The sequence below is a fragment of the Sceloporus undulatus genome, chromosome 1, assembly GCF_019175285.1.
Source record: "Sceloporus undulatus isolate JIND9_A2432 ecotype Alabama chromosome 1, SceUnd_v1.1, whole genome shotgun sequence".
Lineage (NCBI taxonomy): Eukaryota > Metazoa > Chordata > Lepidosauria > Squamata > Phrynosomatidae > Sceloporus > Sceloporus undulatus.
The window spans coordinates 4658050-4675257 of record NC_056522.1 but is presented as its reverse complement, the minus strand read 5'-3'; the positions used below and the strand labels follow the sequence as shown (position 1 = coordinate 4675257).

The following is a 17208-nucleotide window of genomic DNA, read 5'->3' as shown; positions in this document are numbered from 1 at the left end:
GCCACCCATGAAAAAGGTTTTGGATTTTGAATTATTTTGGATTTTGGAATGCCGGATAAGGGAGAATGGCAAGGGGTTGGACTGGATGGCCCTTGCGGTTTCTTCCAGCTCTATGATTTTTCTGGCCCACGCAGCTCAAAGTGACACAGCACAGGACATTTCCTATGAAGCCGAGGTGTCCCAAATGTCCCTCTGTACTCGAGGTTTAGTGCTGCAGTGGAAAAGCCAGTATGTTGGTGTGCCCACAAATGTTTGACTGCCATCACCCACCGGCTCACTCAGTTCAACTGTGTTCCTTTGGGGAAGAAACCAGAAAAAGCACACAAGGAGCAGCTGATGGGAGCTGGCAGAAGAAAAGAGCTTTTGTAGATAGGCAGCAAAGGTCTACATCCCATTCCCAGTCCTAACCAGAGTAGCCCTAGGGCATCCTTGAGAAAAAGGTGCCTCAAGACTTGTACAAGTTCCACTGATTCAAATGGTCTCCTCTAGCAGGGGCTCAGAACTGGATTCAGGCCAAAGAGGGCTCAAGTCTTCACAATGGATGGTGAGAATCCCCTGATAAATTGGCCCCTGAATTGTTTAAGAGGCTTTATAACCCCCCTCTCTCTCTCTCTCTCTCTCTCTCTCTGTGTGTGTGTGTGTGTGTGTGTGTAAGCTTTTAAAGAGGCTTTGATGTTCTGGGCATTATTACTGTTGTATCTGACTTGTCTGTTGCAGGAGTGTACAGCTTTTTTTTTTACTCTTGAGGGTCACAACTCATGTCAGTGAAGGGTGGTGGGTGGGAAAGATCATGTAATGCACAGAGAGACAGGCACACACACATTCATGTGTAGTTGGACAACTTGTACACACATGTCCATGCAGTGACAGGGAAGGCTAAAGCTCCCCATTCTGCTCAGGGAGAGCTAGGGATGGCATCATCATGGTGGAGGTAAGGGCTGCTCCCATAGTTCAGCAACATTTTTCATTGCTACTCTTGGTGGAAAAATGGAAATCTGAGCAGCCCATGAAGGAGAGCTGAAGATGAAATGGGTCCCTCAGAGGTGCATTTTGTGGCAACTTAGGAGAGGACCTTCTCAGTGGCTGCTCCTGGTTTCTGGAATTCCCTCCAGGAGAGGCTATGGCCTGTTACAGACAGCCAAAATAAAGCTGCTTCGAGTCACAGTGGCGCGTGGCTTTGGTGCGGCTTCTGGACTCTTAGGACGCATGCATCATTGAAACACCATACCTCCACTGTGACTCGAAGCAGCTTTATTTTGGCTGTCTGTAACAGGCCAATGTACCCACTACTGTATACTGTGTTTCTATTTTGTCAGGAACTACTGTACGTAATTTGCAAGAGCTCTTCACAGAGAGCTGTTTTTACTGACTTTCACCTTTTAAATGGGTTTGTTTTAAATGGCCTAAATTCTAATGCTAGTTTATTAAAATTTAACAGTACCTTTTGGGATGTGTTTACATATGTCTTTGTGTTTTAGCTGTATTCGTTTTAAGATCTCTTAAGCTGCCTTGAGTCCCAATTTGGAAGTGAGCAAGCAGCCTATAAGTAAATAAATGCCAACAAAAACCACTTTGAGGAGCACAGAGACAGTAACCAAGGGCTCTGGCATCCCTTGGCTGTTGCCTAAACTGGCAGCCAGGCAATTTATACACATACACATTAAATAAATAATTTTAATTTCCATGCAGATGGAAGCAGCAGCAGACCATCCTCCCGCCAGGGCAGAAGCGGACTCTCTAGCAGGTACCCTGAATGTCAATTACCCCCCTCCTTGGTCTGTTTGATGGAAAGGATTAACAAGCTGTACCCATGTTGTCATCTCCCTTGGCTTTTGGGGAAGAAGGAGAGGGAAGAAAAGCAACAGCACCCTATTCTCCTATTCATAGCCCATGGTAATGAATATTTATATCCTGAAATCTCTCTTGCAGGGAACTGTCATTGCAGTTTAATAACTCTATTATGAGAGCTCACGGTACCTTAATGTTGGCTGATTTCCAGCCAACCAACAGAAGGCAGACAGAAAAATGATCGCAGATGGGGATTTAAAACCCACTCACACACACTTGGGCTGCTGGGTTCAGGGAATGCTAAAGACTGAGCAGCCTATGACCCCTCAAAACCTGAGAAGTTTTGCTGTTGGGAAGCTCGTGAAATGGGACATCTTCCATGCCAATGGGATTCACGATCCGGCCAACAAGACACCACGGTTAAAGCCACTGGATACAAAGCTTCTCCTGGCTTATCAAAGGGCAGAATCCCGTTAGGAGCATATATGCACATAAACATGGTTTGAACAATGTCTTTGGACAGAGCACATGGTCCTCGCTTGTAACTCTTTGTGCAATGCCCAAAACTATCCCACCCTGCAACTGTCAAGGCCCAGGAGAGGCCTCTGCCACTGGTGCTTACAGAGGGAAGGAGAGAGAATCAGAGAATCACAAAGCTGGAAGGGACTACAAGGGCCATCCGCTCCAACCCCTGCCATGCAGGAATACACCATCAAAGCACTTCTGGCAGATGGCCAGAGAGGGAATTCAACTGATGGAGCTCTGCAAGGAAGTGATAGAAAGGTGTACTCTTGTCTGTGAGCATGTACTCTTGTCTATGAGCAAAAACATATATATGTTTTACACACACACACACACACACATTGTAAGCTGCCTTGGGTCCCAATTTGGGAGAAAGGCAGGATATAAATAAATAAATAAATTCCCACCCACCCCCCTCCTGGGATGAGCTAGGCAAATACAACAACATCTGAATGGCCTCCCTCCTCTTTCATTTTCCTTAAACAGGTCATGTCCTGTTTAGGGCACTAGGATAGCCCCCTGTGCCTCATGACGGGGCAGACATGGATCTAGGCACATTGCAAACATATGTTGGCTAATGAAGCACACCAAATCATTTCAAAAGAAAATCAGCTCCACATCTGTGGCTTTGACTTTTGAAGCTTTGATTATTCACGGCTTTGGTTATTATGTTCACTCTGGGAATCTCCGATTCCTCCAGTGTGACTCTGCCAGAGGATGGCCATAGAATTGCACTGGAGGACCTAGAGATTCCTAGAGAAAACACTTCTCTGGCCATTTATAGGCCCTCCAGCATGATTCTATGGTCGATTTCAGGTGGATGTTGACCACAGAGTTGCACTGGATGACCCAGAGATTTCTAGAGAGATGTTTTCTCAGATTAAAAAAAAGTTGATTTAATTTGTGGTTTATCCACTTTTATGGGGATCCTGAGCTTCTAACCCCAGTGATTGTGTAGGTTATAACAAAACCTTAGATTGTATAGATTATGAAAAAACTATGGATCACTCTTAAAGAAGTATGTGTACTGTAACATTTGATTATCCTAATGCATAACCTGTATTCAGGACAAGAGGCCACAGTTAAGAAAGAATATGGAGAAATAGAGTGGTTTTCAAATGGCAAGGGAGTCATGTATTTTATCATCCTATCTGTTAACTTGCATGTTGATCGTATCATATGCTAAACTGAATAAAGACTATGAGGAAGGAGATGTGAAAACTGGAGGGAGGACCATCAACAGTTTCAGACACCATAATAGTGTCACCATAGTACTAGAAGAAAATAGAAAAGATTTGGAATGATTACTGAAGAAAGTCAAGGGAAAAAGTGCAAAGCCAGGTTACAGTTGAACATTAAGAAAACAAAACTAATGATCACAGGTTATATACTGTATATACTCATATATGGTATTTTTAGTCAAAAAATTGACCCCAAAACCCCGAGTTGACTTATCTCCGGGTCAATGTTAGTACCGTACTATAACACTTAGCAAAAAAGGAACCATTCCCTGGTGAAAGGCAAGAATATAATTCGTCCTGGAAGCACTGATCTCCCTCTAATCTCTCATCCATCCAGCCTTTAGTGTGACCACAGTTATAACTGCTGAAATTTTGTAAGTTCTTTGACATTGGCGGGTTACAACCGGCCCTCAAGGGGCCGTTTTCCCGCCGCTGCCATTCGCTGCGTAGGGAAGCCCCAGCTGCCAGACCGCGAGGCTTCCCCGCGCAGCAAAAAAGGAGCGGCAAAATGCCGCTCCTTTTTGGAACGCGGAAGTGGCGCCGCGAGGGGTGGAGTGCGCCCTCACGACGTCACTTCCGCCGCGACACGTCTGGACGCACAGCGTCCAATACGTAAAAATGGCGGCACCCATGTGGATGGGCACCGCAAAAAAGTACGCGCTCCGCACGTACTGGGAGGAAGGGCCGTCAGGAAGGTAAGAACCTTCCTAACCCTAATACGGCCCTTCCTAACCCTAGTACGCACGGAGCGCGTACTTTATGGCGGTTTATAACCCGCCATTGTTTTCCTTTGTTTCACCCTTTACATCCTTTGATACATAACCCTAAATTTTACCCTCGACTTATCCATGGGTCAAGCCAAAGTCCATAATTTTGGCCCAAAAACTTTCCTTCAACGTATAAATAAGATCAATTTATAATTGAGTATAGTACATAACTTTAAAGGAGACATTGGGATAGTCAGATTTTCCATATCTTGGCTCCGTCTTTAATCAAATGGGGCCTACAGTCAAGAAATCAGAAGAAGATTAGGACTTGAAAGGGCGGCTATGAAGGAACTAGACATGATCCTGACGTATAAATATATATCATTGAATACCAAAGTCAAGTCTGTCCATGCTACTGTATTTCCAATTTCTATGTATGCTTCTGAAAGCTGGACAGTAAAAAGAAAGCTGATAGCAAGAGAATCAACTCATCTGAAATGTTGTACTGGAAGAGAATTCTATGGATACCACGGATAGCTAAAAGCATAAATGAATGGGTCCTGGAGCAAATCAAGCTTGAACTCTCCCTAGAAACCAAGATGACTAATGTCATACTTTGGATGTACAGTGGGCCTTCTCTGTTCCAGATCCCCCTGCCTAAGGGAAAACTCACTTATGCTCGAGCCCCATAGGAAATAATGGGGCGCGTGCATGTGGCGGAGTGCACTGTATCATGAGAAGACATGACTCACTAGAAAAGACAATAATGCTTGGGAAGTTAGAAGGCAGCAGGAAAAAAAGAAGACTGCATTCTAGATGGATGGACTCAATGAAGGAAGCCATGGCTCTGAGTTTGCAGGACCTAAGCAGGGCTGTTGATGATAGGGTGCCTTGGAGGTCTCTCTTTCATAGGGTGTGTGTGAGGTGAACTGATAGCAGTTAACTACAACAATGTGTATACATAATGTGTGTTAAGTGATGTATCAGGAGGAAATAAGAGTACTCATTGTTGGAGTGCCTGGTGATTTGAAGTTTTTTTTTTAAAAAGGCTAGGTGGATGTCAGTAAGTATATGAATTAGTTAGTAGTTAGGTCTGGGGAGAGAGAGACAGAGAGAGAGAGAGCACAAGTGTAGGTATTTGGCATATAAGAGACAGATGTGAGTTGGAATTACAGTTGTCCCTCCATTTTCACAGGGGAAGGAAGGAAAAGAAGGGGGAGAAGGAGAAGGAAGGAAGAAAGGAAGGGAGGGAGGAGAGGGGAGGGAAGGAAGAGAGAAAGAGAGCTGCCTTCCTCAGCTCCATCTAATGGGAACGACAAGCGTTCCCAGCAAAAAAAGCGATTCCACAAAAGGTCCCTTTTCATATCGAGAACGAGGGACCTTTTGGGAATTGCTTACAAAGCGGTGCAGAGCCAGATTGGGACACGGATTATACCCCAAGTGGTAATGACCCCTTAATTTTCAATGTTTTTTGGTGGGGTAGTATTCAGTCCCGTCCCCCCCCCACTTCTCTCTATGTACAAATTTATTGTTCCTTGCAGTTTCCTTTGCTAAAGAACTTTTGAAACTCCAGCCTTTACTTTGCAGAAAATAGCTTCCACTGAGTAAACCGCTCTGCTGCTTCACTGGAACTGTAGATGGATTTTTTTAAAAAATAATAAGGAAGGTTGGCTTTGTAGATGACTGAGCAGACAATTTCCCAGCTCCAACTGCAAAGCCAGCCATTAAGTTGTCTGCTTCCTTCCTTCTTTCTCTGAAGTCTCTTTCCCACTTACAAGGGACTTCACTCTCAGTCACTCCCACTTTCCACAGAGGGAGATAAATTTAATTGCCAGAAAGAGACTTGCAGAAGGCACAGTTTTACAAACGACTGTCTGCACTAACAATGACATCTGCACTATTTAGCCCTTCTCCTGACAGAAGGGCCAATCTGTCACTCTCCTGCAGCATTCTTCATGTGTTCAAAGAAACTTTTGTTGTATTTTTGCTGACTAGCAGAAATAATTTGCAGCTACTAAGCCAGGTTTTTTATACTCCTGCCTGTGTTGCCCTTGAACATATGATCACTTTGCTCTTCAGTGCTAAGCAGCCTTTCCTGCCTCAGCCAAGCAGTATCACAAGCCAGCAGCAGCAACTGCCTGACCCTAACCCAGCATAGAAACACATATATGCGAGTGTATTTTTTTCCCTTAGCAGGAAAGGACTCTTGAATGGAAAACCCACCTGTCCCTGTGGTTGCAGCTTCACTTCCTCCTGAACAGAGGGCTTAGTCAACGAGGCAGAAGCTACACTGCAAGGATCCAGTTGCTCCGGATTCTCTTTCACCTTTACATCATCCAGACTCAAGGGGGGGTTAGACACTAGCTCTTTTTCATCCTTATCAAGCAGGTAGCGAAGGAGCTGATGGTCCTTTGATTCCTTCTTCTTCATAGCATCAGCCTCCATCCTCATGTCTGGGGTTCCTGGGGCCTGGTTCTGTGCAGCAATGGCTGCGGCATTTCCACCGGGCACGCTGTCTTTCTTGTCATGCTCCATGCCCAGGGAGCTAATGTCTGACGGGCTGCCCTCCTGCAGGAGCCGATGCAAGATCTTGTGCCGCTCTGTGAGGGAGCTGTGAGAGGATGGGCATGCACTGCCCACGGGGTTCCCAGAGGATGGCGTACCAGAAGTGCCTGTGCAAGACAATGGCTCTTTGCAGCTGGTGTCAGCGTCTGCCTGCCGTAACTGTTCCTGGGCTGTGGTAGCCAGGAGTTGGACTAGCTTTTGGCTGGTGGCCTGTAAGCACTTGCTGTCCCCCTCTGAAAGTCTGTCACCGCCATGCAACAAGCTAGAGTCCAAGGGCTTGCTGTCATTTGAGACGCTGTCAGAATGGGTCATGCTACACAGGATGGAGCTGATTTCCTTGCTGTCTTTTGGCTCCGTTTTCATGGGTGGCATGCTCATCCGGTTGGGCGAGTTCTGGTTGCTCAGCTGCCGCAAAACAGGTGAGGGGGTGGAGTAGCCCACTGGGGGGCTGGGCCCTTCTGTCAGTCCCTGCATGGAGTTTAATGGGGTGCCTGGGTAAGGCCTGTTGCTGACAGTACTGCTGGCACCACAGCTGCCCACCATACCCACGGGGGAGTGTGTGGTGGGCATGGTGGGAGAAAAAGGGTTGCTTGGCACTCTGGGCCGGTGGACCAGGCCTGGGCTGACCCGATGCCTGGGGGACATGAACTGTGGTGGGGTGACCCCCGGACTGTTCATTGGGGAGCTGCTGAGGTTTATGGCATGGTTGCTGTTCTGGGGACCAGCCTGTCCCTGGCTTAAGGCAACGTTTGCTCCCATCTGGCTCCCAGGTGAACATCCAAAGCTGGCTGGGCCGGTGGTGGCAGCAGCACTGCTATTGCCATGCAGGCCCATGCCTGGCGGGTGGCCCGGATTGGCTGGTAACATGTTTCCATTGTTGGCAGAAGGGTGTGGGGTAGGCAGAGGCATGCCTTGTCCTGGGGAAATGTTTGGGTTCAGCGAGGGACTCACCCGGGGAAGAGGCATTCCAGAGTTAGTGTTTTCTTGAGGTGACAACGGGCCATGTTCTCTGAATCAAGACAAATGAAAAAGAGAAAAACAAAATGAATGATGGAGAAAGAAAGAATTTCCCTCTTCAAAGTGCTGTTAAGAGATGATCCTCTTATAGCCAGTGCTTTCCCTGTGTGATGGACAGGTGGAGGCAGATGGAAGTGTTATTGTGAAAACATTACTTAGGAACCAGTACTCATCCACAAGGAATTTACACAAAAGGATCAATTTCTGCTCCTGCAACTGTCCTGGGGAAAAACTATTGGGCCAGCCCAATAGTCAGTTCCCATATAACATTCTTTCATGCTTAGAATATTGTGAAAGTAACTCCAAGAGGATTCTGGTAGAGGCAACATTAAGGAGGGAATCCTACAAGCCAGAACAAATTTAGAGAGCAATTTGATATAACACTCAATTTCACAGAAAGCAGGCTAAAGCCAGAAAAGGACCCTGAGGCATCCAATATCAGGCTCAGTTTTGGGCCCAGAGTTTACCCTAGCAGGCTTCTCATCCAAATAAGTCAACCCATTCGTAGGTTCAGTTCTGATCTCACTCACAAAAAAACTTAAAACAATAATTCTTTATAGTTTAACCATCCTCCCCTCCAAATAATGGCAGGCAGTGCCCCTGCAAAGGAACACAGGGGTGGTACACCCCCACACAAAGGTTCATGAAGCAGCTCATTTCCAAGAATAAAAAATGGCTGGGTTAATCTGCTGCTTAAAACGAAATTCACACAGGAGAATGATCACTGTGTCAAAGCCAAGAAGGAGGTGTTGATGTGCAAACTTCTCTTGTCACGCAAGAAAGAGTAGAGCAGTAATGCAAGGAAGACTGGGGGCATGAAGAAACAGGGTAGGGGTGAGGATGGCCAAGAAGCCAAATAGCACCCTACAGTAGTGACCGGAACATTGCTACTCAAATGGTTCTCAACTTTTGTTCCTCTGAGTGTTTTGGACTTCAATTCCAAGAAACCCCAGCCAGCTTGACCAGTGGTGAGGGATTCTGCACGGTGAAGGCCAAAACACCCCAAAATGGGTACCCACTGCATGACTGAATTTAACCCGGCTGGAACTTTGGCATGATAAACCATAAGCAATGAGGATAGTGCTAGGTGAAAAATTTCTTCCCCTTTCATGCTGTTTTTGCGGCTTGCTTTCATTCATAAATTTTTATGGAAAGAGTTAGAAGTGCCTTCCCTCCATTTTCCCATCACTGTTATCTTTCCAGAGAGGGCAAGTTGTAATTGCTGTACAACTGCCCCCCCCTGACTGCTAGGGCTAAGAGACCTCTGCCAGGAAGCTCCCTTTAGATATACCCCTATGGCAGGGGGTGGGCAAGGGTATGTAGGTGCCAGTTCCCCTAGGATCCTCCCACAGCAAAACCAAATATCACAATTTTCCATTTCACGCTCTGTAAAAAGGGTGATAGAAATGGATATTACTTCTTGTTGTCATTTTGGGAGAGGCTGTAGAAGCAAATGGAGGTATTTCACATAGTATGTGGTTTGGGGTGCTTCAAAGGGGTATTTTGCAAATTTTCACACATTTGAGAAAGTTTTCTGTGGTTTGTAGGTACATTTTTTCCAAAAATTGCACTGAATTGATTTTTTTTAAAATGGAGGAGATTTAAATTACTATTACTATTACTATTATTATGTTTATATGTATATCCCGCCTTCCTCCCAGTATAGGGAGTTAAGGCAGCTAACAAATCTAAAACAGTCCACGTTAAAACACTATAAACATGCAAAATACATGTTTAAAAACCATTAAACAATTAAAACAATTAAAAACATTACATAAAGTTTAAAACTCTTTAAAACAAAAACAAAACATCATCCATGGCATGTAAAAGCCTGGCGGCATAGAAACGTCTTTACCTGCCGCCAGAAGGGCATCAGGATGGAGCCATCCTGGCCTCCCTAAGGAGGGAGTTCCAGAGCTTGGGAGCAGCCACTGAAAAGGCCCTTTCTCTTGTCCAAGTGTTTCAGGGGCCACATAAGCCCCACAGGATGCACTATGCCCAACCAGAGAGTCTATGGTATGCCATAGACAAAAATGCCTCTATTTAACTTGACCGCAGGCAGCATCAGGCTCTTCAAGTTCACAACTGGTCCTTTTTAATTCTTGATAATCAGGAAGCCAAATGTATGATCATCTCCCCTGTGATTTTTCCAAGAACTTTGAAAGGAAGGTCCACCGCAGGGTCATGTTTGAGACCTAGCTTTCCTAGTGGTTTAAAGATTTCTTTTGTCCCTGCAGGGATGGAAAGTCACCTTCAAAGCCTACAAATGGGCCTTTGCCTCCTCGGTGCTATTTCTGTCTCAGGACCGACACAGAAAGCTGGAAATTATCTGAGAGGATTGGTTTCCCAGGATGCCTCCCCTTGTCCCCCATCTCCTCCCTTTAAAAAAATAAACCATAAAAACCTGAGAGGTCAGGAAAGTTATTTTTTTTAAATGACAACTCCCAGTAGAGCCAGTAGTCCTGCTGGTTGGAAGATGCTGGGAGCTATAGTTCTCGAGTTCTGAAAAAAATTCACAGAGCCTGCTGACCAGGAAGAAAAGCGTGTGGAACCAAACGCAAGAGAAGCTGCGCTCCCTGATTCAACATGCTTTCAAGTCCGAAACAACTCCTGGCCTGTCTTCACCCTGTATTCTGTATTTTCTGTCACATTTAAGGTGTTGCAGGAGGGAAAAGGCACTGCCACAAACATGCTCTCTCCCTTTCCTTTGTGACCTTTGGCAAACAGGTTTCCACAATAACACCAAAAGGAAATAAAAAAGAAGTTTGGTGATTTATGCATGATTTATATTTGGGGGGGATGAAAGGAAAATATAAGATGCATCTGCACTGCAGAAATAATGCTGTTTGACACTGCTTTAACTGGTATGACTCAATGCTATGGAATCCTGGGATTTGTAGTCTTGTGAGACATTTAGCCTTCTCTGTCAGAGACCTCTGGTGCAACAATAACTACAAATCCCAGGATTCCATAGCATTGAGCTGTGGCAGTTAAAACAGTGTGAATCTACATTATTTCTGCAGAGCAAGTCCAGCCAATGAAGCCAAAGTTATACAACACACACACACACACACACACACACACACACACACACACACACAGGTTCTGGATTTATTCAGGATTACATAATAGGGAATAACAGGGAATTTGGTTTCTTCACATGGATTTAGCTTTTTCTCTCAGGGGCTTTGTGGCTGAGTGGCCAAAGGGTCAGATTTAAAAAAAACCTAACCCCAAATGGAAAACTGAATGTCAGTAGTGGAACTTGCCTAAAAACTTCCCACTGTGACCCTAAATGCAAGATATAATGGATTTCTTTTTCTGAATTAATCCACCCATACCAAAGGCCCTTCCAGCGTCAACTTGCTTTCATAGCACATCAAGCTCCCTGCCATGCTTTCCCACATATTTCAGCCCTGTGTGAAATGCATAATTCCCTATCAAGGAATGATCTCCATGGAGGAAAGGGGCCCCAGAAGAACCCGCAAGCGTGACAGTCCTTTACTGATACATAGAGCACCACATGGACATGTCTCCCATGCATGGCATCTAGCAGGGCTACATTGGCCAATTAGTCAAATCCCTTCCTTGCCAAGAGTCCTAGAGTCTAAGACAGGCAATTGGGAGAGAGTAGCAACCGACTGAATGGGGTGTCCCAAGGCTCACCTCTCAATGATGTGAATGCCCATGATGAAAGGTTGCATCTCTGGACTCTGTGGGCAGCAGAGTTTGCACTTGGTATGAGCACTCAGTACAGTCCCGTCGCTCAATGTGAACCGGTAGGATGGGCTGAAGGCTGTGCCCCGAGTCATCACTGGAAAGAAAGAAGGGACAGTGGAGTGGAGGAGAGGAGAGGATGGTTAAACAGGCTATGATGTTTTGGCTTCCACAGGTTGTTTCCCTTGTCCAAAATATTCAAAAAACCAAAACTTCTTTCATCAATAGCTGGGATAGTGACACCTTTGCTTTCTGTAGCCAAACTTTGCTTCATGTACAAAATTATTTAATTTTGCATATAAAGTTATCTTCAGGCTCTGTGCATAAAAGTATATGAAACATATATGCATTGTGCGTTTAGACTTGGGTCCCATTTCTAATATATCACATTATGTCCACATATGCAAATTACAGGTATTTCAAAATCCAAAAAAGTGCAAAATCCAAAGCCCTCTGGTCCCAAACCTTTCAGATAAGAAAGACTTAACCTGTATTAGCAGGAACAGCAGGCTAGTACTTTGTAGTAATTTGATGTGTGCCTCCTTGGGTCCACAAGAAGAAATGTGGGATACCCATTAATTAATTAATTATAAATATAAATATTAAGGATGTCAATAGAGCAGCGGTGGGACTCATGCAGCCTTCTAGGTGTCCTCCAGAGTAAACAGCTAGCACTTTCTCTGTCCCACCACCTTCATCCACTTGTTTGGGGACAACATGGGAGAGAGCCTTCTCAATGGCTGCACCTAGGCTATTGAACTCCCTGCCAATTTGAGAAGTTCTCATTAATTTGCTGTGTTATGAGGGTGTTTATATGTAGTTGTGTATTTTTATGTCAACGAGTATTGGTTTTTGTCTTTTGTCCTTTGCCTTTTGGGTTTGTGCTTGCATTTGTAATATAAACCATGGAGTTTATCACATGGGGTTTTTCCCATGCAGAAATGAGATTTAAAACAGTGAAATCCCAGAAAAGCGGGATCATTTTCACATGATGTTGCGTATTAACACATAGAGAAAGTGAAAAAAATCATGCAAAAGCGGGATCGTTTTCACACGACATCATGGGCACTGAACATTAACACGAAAATAAACCGCACAGAAAGTGGACAAAATCGGTTGCTTTTTACGTTTGGGAATTCTCCCAAAAGTAAAAAAATGGCCGATTTTGTCCACTTTCTTTGCAGTTTATTTTTGTGTTAATGCTCAATGGCGCTCATGAATGTGAAAACAATCCCTTTTTGCAGGACCTTTTCCTGGATTTAAATCCCGTTTTTGCACGGGATTTAGGTACATAGCCTCTCATGTGATAAACTCCTATGTGTAAAACTAGTTAAAAAATTCACACACACACACAAAAAAAAAAAATACTGAAAAAATGGCTTCTCGTAAAATCACAGAATTGGTTACTGAGACTGAAATGGGAGTTCTTAAGCTTGTCCAAATGAATACACAGCTGAGCCATCACTGGGACCAACATATTAACCCCTTTCCAGTGGAGTGTACCAGTATCTAAATAGCACTTTCTCCTCCCAGGACACAAAGATAGGTGGAGAAAGGGCATGTGCAACTTTCGGGGGTAAATCTCAGGAGGGAGCATCAACTTGCACAAGCCCCAAGGAATTCACCAACATAACAAAGTTCCCTAACTATTCTACAGACTGTTTGAAAAATGGTTCCTCCCTATATGAACCTACCCAGGTTCCAAAATCTTCTCTTTGTCCCATTACCATTATAGGCATGCATGGGAAATACACGGGAGAGAGGCTTCTTGGTGGCTGCTCCCAAGTTGTGAAGGACAGGTTGCTTACCTGTAACAGTATTTCTTCGAGTGGTCATCTGCGAATACATACAAATGGGTTTCACTGCGCCTGCGCAGTGCTGCTTGGAACCTACTGGAATCACTGGGCAGAGTTAACTCTGCAACATATTGAAACTTTTTGGCGGTAACTCCGCCCACCCGTTATAAGGCCCCTGCCTTCCCCTTCCCGCTCTTTTCCCCAGTTCCGCAATTTTTCCGCCAAGCAGGCGAGGGAAAGAGCCAATTGAGCAGGACACTGAGGGACGGACGGTGGGGATTTGTATGTATTCGCAGATGACCCTCGAAGAAATACGGTTACAGGTAAGCACTGTCCTTCTTCTTCGTGGTCTCTGGAATCATACAAATGGGTTTAGACTGAACAGCTAAGGTATGCGGGAGGGAGTGTCCTGAGAACCAAAGCTATGGTGAACCAAAGGTATATTTATACAAAAAAACACCTTGAACCATAAAACGTCAGTCTTTGTTCATGCACAGATCAACATAGCAATAACATTGTAAACTGAGGGGGGAACAGAGGTCAGTGCAAGACCGGTCTCCCCAGAACTTGTGCAAACCAACATCAACAATTGTGAACAGTGTAAACTGTTACAAGTGTAGTGAACACAAACAACAGTAGTGCAATCAATGCAACCTGAACCAACACAGCCCTCCCGAAAGCTGCGTTCGATAGCTCTGGTTTCCAACCTGTAATGTTTAATAAAGGTTTAAAGGTTGGGACCAGACAGCAGCATGCGGACATCCTCCAAAGGGATCCCCGACAGGAATGCAGAGGTGCTGCCATTGACCTTGTGGAATGGGACCGAACCCTGCCAGGGAGAGGCTTGCCTAAAAGTTCATAGCAGAGGTGGATACCAGCCACCCATTTGGACAACCTTGCGCAGACACAGGCAACCTTCCTTTCGGTTCCGATAGCTTGGAAAAGTCTCTCGGACCGACTGGAGGCAGCAGTTCGGTCCAGGTAAAATGCCAGTCTCTCCTGACGTCAAGAGGTGTAGGCGTCGCTCCTCATCCGACGTCGGGTTGGATGCGAGAGTGCAACACAATGTCCTGGCAACTGTGGAAAGCAGACACAACCTTCGGCAAGAAGTGATGTCCGTACGGAGGACCACTTTGTCCTTGTGGAACCTCCAAGAATGGCTGGTCCCTCCGCAAAGCAAGAGTTCGCCCGCACGGCGGGCAGAGGGATGGCCACAAGAAAAGCGGTTTTCCAAGTCAATAGTCTCAAGTCCGCTGTGGCCATCGGTTCAAGGGCTTGGATGGAGGGCGACAGTACCGACTCCAAACCCAAGCCGGTGTTGGTACCGACACAGGAGGATAAAGATTGGCATAACCCTTCAGGAACCCCTTCACCAAGGGGTCTTTGAAGAAAAAACCCTCCCCCGAACTGTATTTGGCACAGATGGCAGACAGGTAGCATTGATGGATGTGGGGACAGCCCTCCATCCAAAGTGCATCAAAAACTCCAGCACCACTGGAGTGGGACACCTGTGCAGGAGACAAGCCCTTTTTGGTCAAGGAAGAGCAAAATCTCCTCCTTTCAGGGCAAGGACCGCTGGGTGGAGGTTTCCCCCGCAGCCAGGATCACCGTCCTCACTGTCCGGCAGGGCATCAGGGCTGTATCCTCCAGGCTACAGCGGCAGGCTCTCGATGTCCGGGTGGAGAACCGTCCGTCCTGGATCGACAGCAGGTCCAGGCGAGGATCGAGACGGAGGAAGCATCTCCTGAGAGGTGGAGAAGGGATGCGAACCACGGCTGTCTCGGCCACACGGGGTGATCAGGATCGCATGCGAGCGGTCCGTTGTCATCTTGGACACACTCTATGAGGAGAGGGAACGGAGGGAAGGCATAGAGGAGCTCCCCCGTCAGAGGAAAGCGAATGTGTCTCCGAGGGATCCGTCCAATCGCTTCCTGAGCAGAACTGGGACAGTGGCTGTTCACCTGGTCGCGAAGAGGTCGATCCGGGGGTTCCCCACCGATCGAAGAGGTCGCTGACCGTTTCGGGATGGAGCCTCCACTCGTGGCACACCAAGGGAGATCTGTGAGGCGATCCGCCAGCTCGTTGTCCTCCCCGGGAAGGTGATCGCCTGGAGGAGGACGCGCCTCTGGATGCACCAGTCCAGATGCGGAGCGTGAGGTCGAGCAGGGTCCTGGATCTGGTACCACCTTGCTTGTTGATGTAAACATCACGGTGGTATTGTCTGTCCTCAGGAGGACCATCTTCCTTGACAGCGAACTCGAACGCCCTCAATGCCTTTTCCATTGGCTCCCAAGCATTGATGTGGAGGAGCTTTCTTGTGCGGACCACCTGTCCTTGACGACGAGGTCGAGCAGGTGGCGCCCCACCCTCCAGGGATGCTCGGTTGTCAGAGTCAGCTGCGCCTGGGCTGATGAAAAGGCACCCGGGCAGACGTTGGAGCTGTCTAGCCACCATCTGAGGGAAGCGGCCACCGGTCTCGGTACCGTGAGCCCCTTGAAGGAGGGTCCTCCAACGGGAGAAGACAGAGAGAACCAGGATTGGAGCAGCCGAAGACGAAGTCTTGCCCAGGGGGTGACGAATCGTCGATGCCATGTGGCCCAGGGCGACTTGGACGTCTCTGGCTCTCACCCTTCTGTGGGAGATGCACGCCTGAGGACGTGTGCAGGGCCTGAAACCGGTCCGGAGGAAGGAGGTGAAGCAGTTTTCGGAGTCGAGGATGGCCCCGATGAACTGGACCTGTCTGGTCGGTGTGAAGTGGGACTTTTCCTCTGTTGACGACCAGCCCGAGGGAGTACAGAGGTGCAAGGCGAATGAGACTGCCCCGCAGCTCGCCTTGGGATTCGGCTGCAATAGCCAGTCGTCCAGGTAGGGAAGGACCATGAAGCCCCTCTGATGAAGGTATGCCACCATGGTGCCATGCACTTTGTGAAGACTCGTGGAGCCGTGGCCAAGCCGAAAGGAAGCATGTGTAGTGGTACGAGGCGGAGCCGACAGCGAAGGCGAGGAATCTCCGGTGGGCTCTCGGATCCCGAGGTGAAGTAGCATCCTTCAGGTCGACGGTCGCGAACCACAGGCCCGGGTGAAGCAGAGGCAGAATGGAAGCCAGGGTTACCATTCGAAAGCGACGGTAGTCAAGGAACAAGTTCAATTGTCTCAAATCCAGGATGGGTCGATGCCCCCATCCGCTTTCGGTACCGTGAGTAACTGGAGAAAAAGGCCCGAGGACATTGATCGGGCGGCAAGGGGAGATTGCCCCTTACCAAGCAAGGCCGCACTCGTCGAGAAGGGTGTCCGAGGGGGGAGGGGACATGAAGCGCCATTGGAGGGAGCTCTTGGAACTCGAGGGCATAACCCCTACGGACGATGTTGAGAACCCACGAGTCCGATGTATAGAGGCCCAGGTGTTAACAAGGGGGCCTCAAATGTCCAGAAGAAGAGGGGTGAAGGAGAGAACGAAGCGCGCTGCGTCCCTTCAGGCTCTCTTCTTCCCCTGTTCGGTGTCCTGCCGGCGGGACTTGCGGTACCGAGGCGGGAATTGCGACGGCCAGAGGAGGAGGAGACTGCGAGGGAAGCGGTTCTCTGGGACCCTGTTTGCTGGGACTGCCGATCCGAGGGAAGTCCCCGTGACTGACCTTGCGGCTGCCACGGGCGCTGACGCTTCCGGAACGGAGAGGCCGGTGCCGAAGACATGCCGTGCTTCTTCACCGCCGCCTTCATCCCTGAACTTGCGGTCAGCGGTTCGTGCGGTCTCGGCGTGGAAGGCCCGGCCCGTCGGCGCATGTCCTCGATGGCCCGCCCTGACTGTGGGGTTGAGGTCGGAGGCCCTCAACCAGGGCGTGGGGCGTCGAGTGCCTG

At 47.5% G+C, this 17208-nt stretch overlaps 1 protein-coding gene across 6 annotated transcripts in view; it reads right to left on the bottom strand.

Moving 5' to 3' along the window:
- The window catches only part of NCOA1 (nuclear receptor coactivator 1), a 393895-nt gene that overhangs the window by 50289 nt on the left and 326398 nt on the right, over positions 1 to 17208 (bottom strand). For all 6 annotated transcript variants that reach the window (XM_042463672.1, XM_042463682.1, XM_042463653.1 and 3 more), the window contains 2 exons: positions 11507 to 11654; positions 6482 to 7832 (listed from right to left, as the gene is read on the bottom strand). In XM_042463672.1, coding sequence (XP_042319606.1) covers positions 6482 to 7832; positions 11507 to 11654 — 1499 coding nt within the window. The remainder of the gene's footprint in view (positions 1 to 6481; positions 7833 to 11506; positions 11655 to 17208) is intronic.